Source organism: Corvus kubaryi, unplaced genomic scaffold (assembly GCF_017639235.1).
Source record: "Corvus kubaryi isolate FWS band 111438036 unplaced genomic scaffold, C.kubaryi_AGA036_p1.0 37352, whole genome shotgun sequence".
NCBI classification, from domain to species: Eukaryota; Metazoa; Chordata; class Aves; order Passeriformes; family Corvidae; genus Corvus; species Corvus kubaryi.
The window spans coordinates 1,305,228-1,320,766 of NW_024581114.1; the positions used below are offsets into that span (position 1 = coordinate 1,305,228).

Consider the following 15,539-nt stretch of genomic DNA (forward strand, 5'->3'; position numbering starts at 1 on the left):
CTGTGCAGTTCCCTTTGGCTTTGTCAGGGATCTGCTTAAACATTTCCTCAGATTAGAGCTTGGGGGTGGCTGATTTATCATCTAAGTCAGCTTCTGTGCAGGAGCAGGATGTAATGATCAAGAGGGAAATAGGTTCTGCTGCGTAATTCCACGTGGAAAGCACACACCTGTTGCGGGAAGAGGTGCTGGAAGAGGAACTCTTAGTTCTGGGGGTTCACAAGTAGTTTTGAAGCATGAAAAATACTGCCAGAGGAAGCTGGTTTGCTGAAGGGAGTGCTGTGTGCAGATACCCTGTATTGTGAACTCATCCTAAATCAGATTTAATGCAAGAAGATCACTTATGTAATGGATAATTGAAATATGGCAGAAGTGCACAGGATTTGAATTCATGCTGAGGAAAAAAAATCCACAGAAAACACAATCAGCGGGCAGGTTGTTGGCAGGACAAGGCAGTGTTGGTTTGACAGTAAAGAAATGTTTTATATTTCATAATGTTTCTGTGTCATAGAAGCATTTGAGGTGTCTGAAAATACCAGTATGTTCAGCAGTTTGAGCTCACGACTCTCTGACTCATCCCACTAAAAATGCAAAAGAAATAAAGCTATTCCTTTGTATCCTTCCAGAGTGGACAGGAAACACTCCCAGGTGGTCAAGAAAAGCACCCATCGTATCAGGATACCTAAAATTTAAAGGTGGGCTTAAAGATTGCAGCACCACATGCAGGAACTTTGGCACAATTCTTTATATCCCTACAAACAGGTGGTAAAACTGTAGATAATGAAAAATCAGGACTGAGAAATTTGGGTCATTTGATAAGGAGGTTTAGTGCACTTTCCTGTATTTATTGTACTTTTGTTACTCCAACCTGTGGTAGGTGTGAGCCTGTCACAGCTCCTTGTTGGGAAGCTTGGCTGCTCCTCCCCTGAGGTGTGTGGTTAATCTTTGAACTGTGGGGATCCTTGGCCAGTCCCAGTGGGGCAGCCAAGATAAGAGGCACTGCACAGAGCAGGGGATTACACCCAGCCTCAGTTCATACCCATTTTGTAAATGATTAGTGGCTGCTTTAGTAAATAATTGTTCACCCCAGCGTGTGCAGTGCCCCAGCCTGTAAAATGTTTATAACACCTGAGAATAGTTTATTGCCTCCATATAAACTGCTTATAAATGGAAAATTAGTGTGGTGTGAGACCAAGGGCAGGGGCAGAGAGGGCAATGTTGGGCCTCAGTTCCTGAGCGCCAGGTTCCTCCTGCCACGGGAAGGGTGTGAGACCCTGCAGAGGAAGGAGAAAGTCCCCCTTTGAGGGTGCATTAGCTGGAATTGTCAGGGTCCTTTGGGCTCTAATGCATAAGGATTTATCCTGAGGATACAGATGAGAAGGTATTATGATGACTGGCAGCTGGAAGAAAATGGGAAATGCTGCCTGTTTCAGTGCTGAAAGGGACTGGATGGCTCTGGGAGATGTTCATTTCCATCCCTGACTGGGGTTGGAAGAGTCAGGCCCTTCCTTATCTATGGTGTCACAAATCACATGGGGCTGCAGCTGAATCTCATACTCACCTCGATCCTTCAAATGTAAATAATCAACAGGACACCAAAAGATCAGTGATAAAAACCACAAATATCTTTCAGTATAACTGTGATAAACATGTTTTTCTTTATTTTCTCATCTTCCCTTTAATGATGCTGTTGGCCCTGGCTTGACTCCCCCTGTTCCCTCCGTTTGGATTGGCTTCTGGTGGGAAGTTTAGCAGCTGTACCTTTGTTTTCTCTCTTCTCTCACTGCTGCAGAACGTGAAATTGCAGATTTCTGTGTGTCAGAGTTTCTTGCATTGCAGAGTTTCTGTAGCCAGAGAACGCTGCAGTGTCCAATAGATGGAATCTGCACTGTTGTCACTGAAGAGCCTGTGCCCCCCTGCCCCACTCCCCAAAGGGAGCTCTGAGGATACTTCAATGTTCAGTTAAATCTGAATTAACCCAACGTCCTGGCATTTATGTGTGTTTTTCATGGGCCCTTCCTCTTCCACAGGTCCATTAATGAGGCTAAAATAACATCAATGTAACAGAAGCATAAAAATAACACAGGATCTCTTCTCTTGATCCTGACATCAAAACCAACAGGAACATGTGATGGGATCATGTGAATCCACATTACTTTGGCCCCACAAATGGTTCCCTGAGGCCTGTTAAAAAAACCTGAGGAAAAACATAAACACAAATACCAGAAGTGTCATAGAATCACAGAATGGTTTGTGTTGGAAAGGAGCTTTAAAGATCATCTAGTCCAAGCCCTAAATATATTTTTCCCCATGCTTTCTGCTCTAATCCAAGAGCTGCACTGTGGGCTTGAGAGGAAGCGAGGTGACGGCTCTTTTCTTGATGAGCATCCCATTAGAAAAGTGTGGAAGTCTCCGTTGTGGGAGGTTGTTCCTGCTGTGACAGTGGAGAGCAAAGCAGAGACTCTTTCCCTGGTGCAAAGGTAAAACCTGATCAAAATGAGAATGTGTTTTGGAAAAGTGGAACCAGTGGGAAATACTGGGTAAATTCTGTAGCCTTTACCCAGTTCTGACTCACAGGTGGTGCTCCAGTTTATCTCATATGATGCTGAAAGTGCTCATTGATAACTTGTACGAGTGAGAGTTGCACATCTCTGTTACAGGTGCTGCTTTGGGGACTTCCCAGACTGGTTTGCTGTTTCTCTGTGTATATATATTTATAATATATGATATTATGTCTACTTATGTTCTGAGACAATGGGATCTGCAATCAGCCTGAAATAAAAGGGCAACCTCTCTGGAAAACCTGAAAGTTGGGCCCTGAATTGTGGCAGAGAGTACAAATTCTCAATTTCTTAGGATTTTCTGGGTTATGAGCAAGACTGTGGGTTTGGGGTTTTTTTGGGGTGCAGTTTATTTAGCACCTCTGCAAGATTTAATATGATGACTCTTGAGACCTCAGCACACTGAGGTAGAATGTCATAAAGGTGTCTGGTAAACAGATGTTCCAGTCTCTGAGAGCTGCTGGGAAGCCATGGATCACTCAATTCGTATGGAAGCAGCTGCAGCTTTGGAAGCTTTAGTTTCCTGAATAAATTCTTTGGACCTCTATTCCACTTTGGCAACTGTGGCTGTGGTGAGCTAAAGATACAAGTAAAGCCCAGTTGCAGCAATAGGCTGGACCTTTTATCAAACCAACTGGTAAGAACAGAAAGGTGGATTCACTTTCAGGCAGTTAGGTCTTGAAGTTTTGAAAGGACAAATGGGACATTAATGTCCAGCAGATATTAATGGATCAGGAGAGGTTGTTGTCAAGATTTGCTTTGTGCAGGTAGTGAAAAGATGTTCTGTGCCTTGGTAACAGTGATGTGCATCTCAATGCTGCAAGATCACCACAAGACCCTAAGAAACAACAAGGCTTAAAAACAGAATAATAACAGCAGGATTATGAGGGGAAGATGTTTTGTTGTGGGTGCTCACTTTCTGGCCCTTAGGTTTTCAGAAAATTTGAGTGGCTGGAGCTCTAATAATTATATTGGATAGCCAAAATTAGCACCTGTCTTCAAACAATACTTTTTAAAAATAAAACCTGAAATGGACATTGTGCCCAAAGTCATGCTGGAGGACTGCAAAATCCAAACCAGGACCTGAGAGTTTTGCCTGAGCTCCCCAAACTGTTATGAGGCTTAAATGAAAAGTGTGCAGGGAGGAAAGAAAAGCCTCCCTGGATGTTCTGTGCTGCAACAGGGCTCAGCGGGGGGAGCTCAGCAGGGATTTCCACCCAGGGCACAACTCCTGCTTCTTGGAGGTGGAACTCAGCCTTTTCCATGCTCTGATCTCGGGGTGGGTTCATTCCTTCCCCGTGGAGCTGGCGATCCGTCTTATTTGAAGGTGAAATTGCTATGACAAAATGCTAAAAGCTCTTGCTCCAGGCTATTTTTAATCTACTGTAGGTGAAAGATCAGAGCACATTTTTGGAAGATTTATGTGCGGTACCCTTGTGCTGTGCTGGATGGGATAAATGGGAGTTGACAAAATACAGGACACGAGATTTAAACCCTTGACCTGTGACTCTACGAGTCACCACGACTGTATGTTATCACATTTATGTTCTGGAGGCAAAGGCTTTGCTCTGAGGCAATCTCAGAAATGCTCAGCAGAGGTGCAGGAACGTGGTTCTCACTCAGTCTTTATGCTTTTTTTGTAGGTGATCAGTAGTGAAATCTCCCCTCAGGCCTTGGTCAGTTTTAGTGCAGAGTATTTCCCAGCAGTTTTCATGTTGTCTGTGCACAGTAACACAATTACATGTTTGTGCACAGGAACACATCTGTGTTTTGTGGAAAGGGCGAAGCTACTTAATGACAGCTCCGCTTGTGCAGCCTCAGCAGTTTTGCTGATCTTTTAATAGTCCAGGCTTTCCAACTGCTTCCAACTCTCTGTTCGCTGTGTCCTTTTCAGAAACAAGAGCCTTGATAAAGCCAAGAGACTTTAGAAATTCTGTGAAACACTGTTTTCACATGAAGTTCAGGGTTCTGCTGAACCAGGCCCTGCAGTGACTGTTGGTGGTGTTCATCTGCAATGTGTGCTTCCAAAATTCCACCTCCTTGTGAGGGGCACATCCCCAGTTGGTCTGGGGATTTGTTCTGCATGTGCAAATCTTTTCTTGGGCAAGGAAGTGTCACATGGAGACTTGGCTGAAGAAAGCAAGCTGTTTAATCTTAAATGGTAATTGTCATCCTCTGGCTAATGATAAGCAATATTATGGCCTGTGTATCAGCTGTAATTAAGCAGTAAGACACAACAAGGTGTATGTTACAGAGAGATAACAGTGCTCAAGAGCCAGTGACCTGCAAAGCCCATTATCTCCCAGCTGCACGAGCCAGGGTGTGCACGTGTGGTCCCAAACCCACTGTCCCCTCTGCCCCTGCCTGCAGGCTGCTTCTGGGGGGCAAAAGTGGGAAAGGGGTTTGTGCTGTATGATTTTTTAACAAAGCTGCTTTTTCGAGCAGTTGATTTCTGCACGTTTAATAAACCAGTGTGCAACATTCTAAGGTGTCACTCCCTGGAGTTCTGGGAAATGGGCACCGCTTCAGGCGAGGCCCTGCAGGGCTGTGCTGGCCAGGGAGAGGGGTGGGGTGTGCAGGGAAGGATTCCCAATTCCAGCACCAAACCAGCAGCAACGTGTTATTTGCTCCAGGAAAGAATTCCTGTTGCTTTCGCAGATAGCAGAGGGAGCTGGAACGTGGGGTTAGATGGACTTTGTTTCAGAGTAGGATTAGGTTTTGGTTAGAATTAAAGGTTGGAGGAATACTGTTCATACTGAAAACAAAACCTTTCCTGTGGAGGTGCCATTGCCCGTGTCCTGCACAGGGTGACCAAACTGGTGCTGCAGGAGAAGAGAATGAAAACCAGGGTGGCACAAGCCCCAAACCAAAGGGGGTGAGAGCACCTGAGTCCTGGTTCCTCCAGCACAATCCATGCTCTGTTGTTTAATGCAGGGATCCTAGAGAAAAACCAGTGCTGGAGGAGGAAACTCCAGCAAACGAGGCCTTCCAGTGACAGGGAATGTGGAACAGGATCAGCTTTGCTCTGCTGAGTCCTGGTCTGCTGTTTTCCTTCATTCCTTGAGTTACCTCTAATGAAATTTGCAGGGCAAAACACTTTGATGTTGATCAGATTTTCAGTTTAAGCATCCTGGTCATGGATCTGCTGCCCCTTGGTATTGGGCCGCTGTGGATAATTGCACAAAATTAAAATACAGTGGATGACATTGCTGTGTTTTGTTCCTATGTAACAGTCTGTCTCACATGTAGTTACTCAGGGGTTTTTCCCCCCAGACATACAAATTAGAAAGTCACTGGGATCTTGGTAAACAAACTGCTGACAATTTAGTCCAGGCAGAGGGAGAAAAGCAGCAATAAACTGAGGTGAGAACTGGCTCATCTAATGCCTTTTAGCCAGTAATTTCCAGGACAGAATATGTCTGCATGGATTTTCCAAGTTTAGGGTGATGTTACCCATTGAAGTGGGTGGATTCTTACTTAGCCAAATAATAATTTGCAAGATCTTTAGAAAGATGTGAGCAGGGTGGACAATCCCTTTGTAGCCGGAGTTGTACTGTTTGTGCTCAGAAGCTGAGATCAGTTCTAAGGGTTGGGATGGCACTGAGCCCATCTGGACCCTGATTTCAGTGGATGTCCTGGATATTACTGTATTAAAAATATAAATACATAAAGTTAGGCTTAATATAAGAGCAGAGAGAAAAGGCAGAGGCCAGAGCCAGCTGTCTGTTCCTCGGAGCCCCTCTCCTGGGTGCAAGTGTTTCTGATTACAGCTGTGCACTGTAAATGCCTGCTCCATGTCTGGGGATAATCCATTCAGAGCAATTACAAGGCATCCGTCACCAGCAGGACCTGAGCCACAGGCTGCTTATCTGGGAAAATTGATGGAAGGGAAGGAGGGAGTGAGGGGAGGAAATCAATGCCTTTCCCCAGTGTTATCTGCCAAATTGAATTAAGCAGCACGGGATCCCTGCACGGGAGCTGCATGTGGTGTGCTCAGAGCTGGGCAGGGATGGTGGCAGCTGCCCTGGGCTGCTGCTCCCTGGCAACTTCCTGGGCATCCACTGACACCAGCAGGGCTCAGGTGGGCACAAGGAGTTCAGAACTTCCCATGCAGAACCTCCAACCCCACAGCAGCAGGTCCAGGTGGGAGCCTCGTGTCTGTTTGCAGTCCTGATGTACAACCCCGTGTTCTTTTTTTGGTGTAGCCAAAGTCCCATCCCAGTTTTTCCATGCGGAGCATTGTAGGGAAAGCAGCAGGGCTGACATCAGCAAAGATGCAGTAATTGCAGGCTGCAGAGCCAGGACTAGGAAACCTCTATTGCTTAAAAATGCTGTGTGTGTTGAATCCCTTGGCACTGCAGTGTAATCCTGAGCTGGGAGCTGCTGCCAGGCAGGGGGGCTGGAATTTGGGGCAGAGGGTTTGTGGGGGAGTTTAACATGCCAGGAAATGGAACATGGAAGGTTTGGTGCCGTGCCTTCATCTGCTGCTCCACTCACCTTGTGGGCTGGAAAGGTAACTGAAGGAAATTTGACTTCTCTGTGTCTGACTGGTCACTTACCCTGCAAAGCAGTGCTGGAAATCCAGGAGCTGGATTTGGGAATGCTCAGCAGCCTGGGAAGGGACACTTTGCCCTGCTGGGCCTGCAGTTGGCACTGCAAAGGAGATGTTTGGTGGGTGCTTCCTGCTGGGACCATGAGCAGTAGGAATGTAACTGCAGAGGGGCCACAGCAGAGCGCTGTCACTTGGGATGCTGCAAAGGGAATCCATCTGTGCTGGCTGAAGTGGTTTCACCCGTGGGCTGTGTGGCCAAGAGCTCTCTTCATGCACTGGGTGGTACCTGCTTTGATCCTTGGCCACATAAAGGGAAGGGTTTAATGATCTTTTCTGACAACCAGACAATAAAGGAATTTCTGTTCCAGGTCTGGAACCGAGCACATGGAGAAACCCAAAAACACTGTGTTATAAACAGGGTTTATAAAGGGCTCTTTGTAAACTTTCTTCCCAAGATCATGGTCACTCAAGCTCATGGTCCTTATGGCATTTACAGAAATGAGTTTTTGGAGCAAATCTGACCTTTGAAGCAGTGAAACCTCATTTTCTTTTGACCCGTGCAGGTTTCCTCTTATTCGTTGGAGTTTTCCTCAACAGTCTGTAAGTATGGGAGGTGGAAGAGCATTCACTGGGGGTGAGTGGTGGAAGGACCAGAGGACTGGGATGGCTGGGCCAGGGTGGCTCTGGGGTGGTGCTAGAAGGGTGAAATTCTCAGGGTTCCAGCTTGAGGAGCTGACTCAACAGAAAACAAATACAAAAGTAAATCCAAAACAATGAGCCAGAAACCCCACAGATGCTGTGCCGAGCAATTCAGCTCAATCAGTCCAGCCCAGAGAGCTGTGGAAACTTTTCTTTTCTCCCAAATAAAAGTGTGTGGGAATTTGCATTGCAGTCAGGTAATACTTAAAGTGCACATAAGCCATCTCATAAAAATTCCAGTGGTGTGTACGTCACACAGCTGGGTTTTATTAGAGCTGTGCTCTTCCTCCTGACAGTGCCTTGGAGCTCAGATCTCCATTAACTCTGGCATTCCTGGGCTTCTGCTGCTTCCCAGATTCCTGTCATTTTCCACACGTTGTATCCCTTCCCTGCAGGATGTGTTTCTTTAATGTCTTTTCAGCAAATGAAGGTGGGGAGCACCTAAAAGGTTGGGTTTGGATCCCTTGGGCACTAACAAGGACTCTCTTCATTTCTCCCCAAAATCCCTCCGGCCTCTCCCTGCTCCATGGGTGTTGAGTTTCCCTGTGCTCCATCTGCCAGGTTGGGATGGGGGGGCTGTTCACAGGACAGTGGGAGCCACTGAGGTGCTCTGTTTAACCCGGTTTGGGGGATTTTGTGGCTGTTTCTTTCATCTGTGCCCCACACAAGGTTTGGATTTGCCACGTACATCCCGTGTTTGGGTTTTTAGTGGTGTTTCCTGATGGCTGGGTAACACAAGCTGTTGAATAAGACATGAAAAGTTTTTACTCCAGGCCTCAGGAAATTGGATTTTTATTTCTGATTATTATATTTATTTCAGCTACTTTGAGTTTGGGTCATTTCAGCTCACTTTGTTACTGAGCAGGTTCAGGTCTCAATGTTTCTCATTCCTAGTAAATTAAAGTTATTCTGTCAGCAGAACCAGAATTTTCAAACCCAGTTAATTACCCCTTAGCCATAAACACAAGACAGCTTGACTGGGCTTTACCAATCAGTGTTTCTGCACTCAGAGGTCCTTGGAGACAGAATATATCATTTCTTTTGGCCTCTGCTACTAAGCCTTATCAATCCAAATCTGCTTTGATATTTAGTTTGTAATAAGAATACCATGACAAGCCTCTCCGAGAAGGATCAGCAGGAGGAAAGGTATTTGAACTTTTAATTTCAGGACCCAGAGTCACAGTAAGGCTATGCAGGTGGAAGGACACAGATGTGGGTGAGATATGGGGCACAAGATCCCTCCCCAAGGATGTGGAGCTGCATTTAGGACACAAACCCGTCCATTGGAAAGCTGAGTGAGTCACAAATAAGAAGAAGAGATTTATTTTTTTAAGCTCTTTGCTCATTCTCCAGCTTTTCCACTGCTTTACAAGGGCATTTCAGAAATGTCCCAGAGCTGTGGAAATTCTGCAGCCACTTCTCAGAAAACCATGAGAGAATTATTCTGACATATGTTTCCATCTCCTGGTTTTTGCATTTTCCCCTCTTGTGTTTCTTTTTCTTTGACCTAGAACAAACTTCTCTATGCTTACAATTCTCACTATTCCAAAGAAATTTCACTTGTGTGTTGGAGCTTCCCCATGCAGGGGAATGCAGTGACCCCAATTAAATTCCAGTCTCCTTCCAGCAGTGTCCTGTGCAGCCCTGCAGAGGTTTAGTGTTAAATGATGCCTTGGGGAGGGTCATTTTCCTGGGCTGGCCAGGAAGACACGAACCAGGTGCTGTGGGATTGTGGCCTTGGCACATCAAAGGGGGAGCAGCACCTCAGCAAAGCACAGAGAACTCCAAAAACATCCCAGAGCTCTTTATTTTTTTCTGGACAAACAATTTTATTTTCGGTAATGCGTCTATACACTGTACATTCAGTCACTGTGGTATATAAGCATAGCTATTTTCATACATAATCTCATAAAGTCCTTTATTTTACAATATTATCTGCATCGGGGGGAGGGGATGTGGAAAAGGGGGTGGAAAAGGACTATCAAGGTACACAGCGAAATAGATAAATATGCCAAGCTTTTTTCTTATTTTTTTTTAAATCAGGCATTTATAAACAAGAAAGCATACATTACTTACATAAAAATAGTTCTAGAATAGTAGAGTAAGTCATAATATTGTCATTAGCAGCAGCATAGGAGAGACCAGGATAACAAAAATGTGCTGAAATGCTATTGGCTATTATAAATGTAAAGATTTTTTTTTCTTCAATTGAAAAAATGTCATTTCTGTGAGTTCTTTCGATTTAAAAAAACAAAACAAAACCAAAAAAACAAAACAACAACCAAGCCAACAAAAAACTTCTCTCTAAAACACATGGACTGCTGAGAGGGCAGAATGGAACAAAAATCAACCTTTTGGTAATAAAATACTTTACAGTGAAAATAAGGACAAATAAAATGCAAATGATGGAGAAAGGTTACAACCCACATTGAAAACTTGCAAAAAGATTTTGTTTTGTTTTTTCCTAACAGACAGCAAAGGTTCTTCTCAGTTAAAAACACAACTCATAAAACAAGACAACTACCAGGTAAGAAAGAGTTTTGAAAAAGTAAACACCATATACACTTATAATACAACAGTGTAAAATGAAAAAAAGTATTTACATGTTGAATTTACTTTTAATGTTTTTTTACATTGGCTAGTTCTGTTTGAAAAGCAGAATATTATGTATAGAGTTAGCTGCTCCATAGATATGAATGTTATTGCTGTTGTTTTTTTTTTTTCCCTTCGTTAAGTCTTCGTTCAGTAATAGAAACAAGGAGTAATTAAACTGAATATACAAGTAGTAATATATTTGTAGGTACAGGGAGAGTCAACAGCCTGTATGAAACACCTCTTCTCCCTTGGAACTTCTTAAAGGAAACTAAAGCACAGAGGATGGGGGAGATGGAGGGGCAGCCCCTCTCCCTGGGAATGCAGCAGGGAGTGGGGGCTGAAGGAAGGAATTCCATGGGACCAGGCTCACACAGCTTTACTGAGGTGTTGCAGACACAGGAATGACCCCAGAGCTCCCTGGCCTTGAGCACCTTCACACAGGGGGGCTGCTCTGCAGACCCACCCTGGTGAGAATCGGCCTCTGGGGCTGGGACAGACACACTTCTAATTACTCTGAATTAGAACTAAATTATACACTCTGCAGAAATAACTGATCTATTCTGCAGAAAGAACAATCTGATTGTTAAACATGGTTAGGAAATGCCCAGTAGTTTAAGCCAGACTCCTGTGAGCCCCTCCTGGGCAGTGGCTGCTGCTGGAGAATGTTTGTTCCTGCTCTTCTTGCACCTTATTTATCTTAGAGCTTTTAAACCTTAATTGAGAGAAATGGCCTTTCACTCCCAAGGACCAAATTCTAGGCAGTCTTGGGGCAAGTTCACCTGCAGGTATTGCCCTGCATGGAGTGACTGTGATGTGGGGCAGAGAGGAAAGCCCCAGCTGTAATTCTGGTTTGGAGATTCTTTGCTGCCCCTGTGACCCTTTACCTGTGCAGCACAGGTGAGGCTGCTTGGTGGTGATTGACTATTTACTGTTCTGGTTTTTTCCTTTGAAAATCCTGCAGATTTCCCTCCTTCAGGAGCGGGGGAGCCTCATGCCCAGTGAGTGACTGCATTTCCCTGAACACAAAAAGGAAAATTCATGGTGTGCTCAGGTGAGTGGCTTTTCCTGGGAAAAACCAGCTGGACTTGGACATGTTGCCATTTTTTCTTGGGTATAAAGGGAGAGAAGCTATCAAAGATCAGAGGGAAAAACCCAAACAAGCAAAATTTCCAAAGCCAGGCTTCCATGAGCCGCCACAGGAGCGGGGTCTGTTCTCTGTGTGGTTCCCAACACGGCAGTAAAGCAGAGCATGAGAGACTTGAAATGCACAAAAGTGATCAGCTACAGCTACAGTTGTTTAGTTTCCCTTGAAGAAATAAGTGGATAATACAGATCTGGAAATCATAAGGCTGAGAACATTTTTCTGCATACTGCATAACAAAAGAACCCCTTTACATAAGACAGTAATAATGCCCATTAATGACTATATGGCAGAGTTTAATCCATGCATATGATTTAATAATCGCAGAAAAAAACATACAAAGAAAATAAAACCCCACATTAAAAAAAAAAACAAAACAACAACCTGCTCAAGCATAATCAAAATTCCTTTTGCATTGCACTTTAGAAGGAGATCTGCACCTAGAGCCAGTCTCCAGCATCCCAAACACACAAGGGCCAACCCCTGTATCCACAGACAGGTTCAGGTCATTGACTTGGTGTGACTGTTTCTTGCTCCCAACAGTTTTACATTGTCCCAGTAATTCCACTCCTTTCATATTTCTTCTTTTTTGTACCTAAAACATATATATGAACTTCTCTGTTAATGCTCACAGTTATTATCATGGTTATTATAATGGTTTCAAGCAAACAGCTCTTGTTTAAAAAAAAAACAAAACTCTCTCTAATGTATGGTAAGTAAATACCATAATTTTAGGATTGGAAGCCGCTTTCTGTCTACTGGGAAATAATTTTGAAGCTTACATAGTTTGCATCAATGTCCAAAAGCAAATAAAGATTACTGGAAATATGTTTCTTCTTTTAGAATAACTTCTGGGTATGATGATGCATAGGGGGTTCTCTTTTTTTTTCCCTTTTTTTTTTTTTTTTTTATTCTTTTAAGGTAAAAAAAGTGTCAGCATTGCCTAGAGAAGATGCTGAGAGGAAAAATGAGCTGGAAGGCACATCTGCAGCCCCAGATCACATTTTCACTTGCTTGAGTGTGTCAGAGGTGAGTGTTTATGGGTGAAAATTAACTTTTCTCATGATCAGTAAAGCACCAGCTTTATTTGTTAAGCACTTTTGGGAGCATCTCTGCTGCTCCCCAGCTCGGGTCAGACACACAGCCACGAAACCAGGTTCTAACTGAACCAGCAGCACAGGGGGAATTCCTGCTCTGGGGATTCTGGGCCTGCTGCATCCTCCTTTGCTTACATGGATGCTGATGGGAGGTGTCAGTGGTGGCAGACTGGGTTCATGGTTTGCACAGCTCTTAGGGCACAATCTCAAATGCTCGACGTACATTTTAGAAATAGGGAATAAAATGCAGAGTAAGATTCTGACAAAGTGCAGGTTTAAAAAAAAAACAACAACATATAAAAAGCCTCAGCACTACCCCCAAGGCAGTGATGGTTTGCTGCATTGTATCCCGGGGCTGCGGCTTGGATCCCAAAATTAAAGTAATTTCTCTTTTTAAAAACAAAAAAGTTTTTTAAAAAAAGATGTAGGCTTATTCACAGCAGCAAAAAGGTTGGTTTTCTGTTCTGTAGTATCCGACACTGCGACGTTGGACTCTCCTTGGGCACAGAAATCCTGACTGACAGTTCAGAATGGAAGCAGGGAAATACTGAATTCATGGTAAGATGGTGCAACAAGATGAGTTTTCCAGAAAACTGAAAGCTGAAGATTTCAGAATGACAGATGTCTCTGCTTTGTTCCTCTACCAACTCATCATCCATTTCCTTCCTTTCTTCCTTTTTTCTCTTTCTTTTCCCAAGGTTGAAGTGCTCCTGGGTGAAGTCTCTGAACACAGGGGGGTCTGTGGGGCCGGGCTGGGGCTCTCAATCCAACCCCTTCTGCTCCCCTCACCCCCTGCACACTCCTGCAGCGTCCCTTCTTCCTGTGTCCAGGGCGGGAAATGGACATAATTCATTCTAAGGAAAAAAAAAATCAACTTGGAAAAGCACTCTGAACTTCTCCTACACCCACGTGACAGGATGGAACCGCAATGGCTTCCGAGATGGCTGGAAAACTGCTCCTGACATGGCATCATCACCACAGAGGGGCTTCTGCACAAAGAATCCCAAAGCCTATAAAGTCATTAAAAATTGTGCATCGAAGGTTTGTTTTTTGTCTTTTTTTTTGTTTTGCTTTTAAAGGTTCATTATAAAAATCTTGTTAATTTTTTTTTTTTTAATACCAAGTCTGTGTAATGAATTATTTTAAATAGCTTATAAGAAAAGTTGGTTTGTTTTTAAATTCCAAAATGTTCCAACAGGCAGGAGAACACAAAGCCACTGCCGTGCTCGCCTTGGACTCCGGGTTTAGCTGGACCACGCTGCTTTGCTTGGAGTTTGCCAGTAGAAAATTTGCTGTGGACTTAAAAGTATTTTGTTTACAAACACTTTGTGTTTTCTAGGCACAGTAAGATGTTGTGCTATATGGATTGGGAAAAAAAAGAGGCGGAATTCAGTGCTTCTGTTCTAGAGAGTAACAACATTTGCCTTCCAACTACTGAGAATCCATATTCCTAAAGTGTGTGCCAGGACACCACTACTCACACGTGCACTCCCAGTCCCACTCTCTCCCTCCCTGTGCTGGAGGACAAAGGGTCAGTTCTCCATGGGGCTCGAGGTGCTCTCACTGCTGGGCTGGCTGCTGGCTTTAGGCCACAGTTGTTCCTGAAGTTCCTTGACCACCTTCTCCAGGTGCTCCCGGGCCTCCCGCTCGTGCAGGAGATCGGCGCGGAGCTGCTCCCGGTCGGCCTCCGCGTGCTGCAGCTTCACCTGCAGGTCCTCGATCTGTGGGGACAGGACAGACATGGGTGTAGGACGTGGGGTAGGATGGAGCCTGTGCCTCTCCACAGACCTTGCACAGAGTCAGGGAAGCAATAAAATGTGTACCCAGGCATGGGATTATCAAGATTGAGGCAAGGAAGGAATTCCCTGTTCCTTTTTTCCATACACTACTGCAGTACAGTGCCTGCTTATCTTTGAAACCTAAATATGGCCAGTGACTCCAGCTCCAGAAAGGAAGGTGAAAACCAGAAGAGTTAAGAAATAGTTCAAGAATTCCTTAGTGCCACAGAACTCTGGTCACTTCTTCAAGCATGGCTGTTATTTCTTCAGGCAGTGGCAGCAGCTCAGCAAAGCAAACCCCAGGTGTTGGCACAGGGGATTCACTTTCAGCTCTTTCACAATGATTTTTAATGGAAGGGACCAGAAAGGGCCTCAGCTGCAGATGGGCCAGGCCTGTCCCAGCTATGGATTAAAGCCCTGCAGTGTCCCCACTTTGCTCACAGCAGGACCTGCAGCTGCCCTTGGCCTCCCTGATCTCTCTGTTTGGTACTTTCTGACAACAAAGGCAGAGAAAACTCCCAGGACTGGAGGGTGCAAGTACCAGAGAACAGCACCCTTGGAAAAAGGAGATTTCGGCAGTGAGATGGCCATTTAACAAGGAAAGGAAACCTCCAATGGTTTGGGCTAAAATGCAGGTATACCTCCCCCATCCATGTTTAGATTTCAGGGTAAGAAAAAAGAAGGCATAAACCACAGCTACTCAATGAGTATTAAGCATTAATACTTTAAGCCTACACAGAGACATTTCCACCCTGACTCTGTTGTCTTCTCCCTCCTGGCCTGATGCTATTTCTGTCAGACTGAGCCTGTCTAGAGAACCGTGGTTTCCTCAAAAATAATGTGTGACCAACTTCCTGTTGCACCTCAGCTGTAGCTACAAGGATGTATAAAGCTTTATCTTAAAATTTCTCACAAGTTAAGAACTTAAAGTTATAATGACATCCTAAAAAATTCAGCCTTGGGAGTGAGTTCTCACAGGAGCTTTGTGTTACCAGCTGTGCCAGCCCCAAAACAGGAGCTGCCACGTGCCCTTTGCCCAAGGACAGCTCTGGGGAACTCAGGAGTGGCTGTGACAGGCGGCTGCTGCAGGGGACACTGCCAACCTGCCAGGCCTGGCCT

At 44.7% G+C, this 15,539-nt stretch overlaps 1 protein-coding gene across 1 annotated transcript in view; it reads right to left on the reverse strand.

Moving 5' to 3' along the window:
- Positions 1–9,592: 9,592 nt before the first annotated feature.
- SKI (SKI proto-oncogene) overlaps positions 9,593–15,539 on the reverse strand; it is a 101,640-nt gene continuing 95,693 nt past the window's right edge. The window contains exon 8 of the mRNA XM_042032008.1: positions 9,593–14,363. Within this exon, the coding sequence (XP_041887942.1) occupies positions 14,175–14,363 (189 nt within the window). The 3' untranslated portion in view covers positions 9,593–14,174. The remainder of the gene's footprint in view (positions 14,364–15,539) is intronic.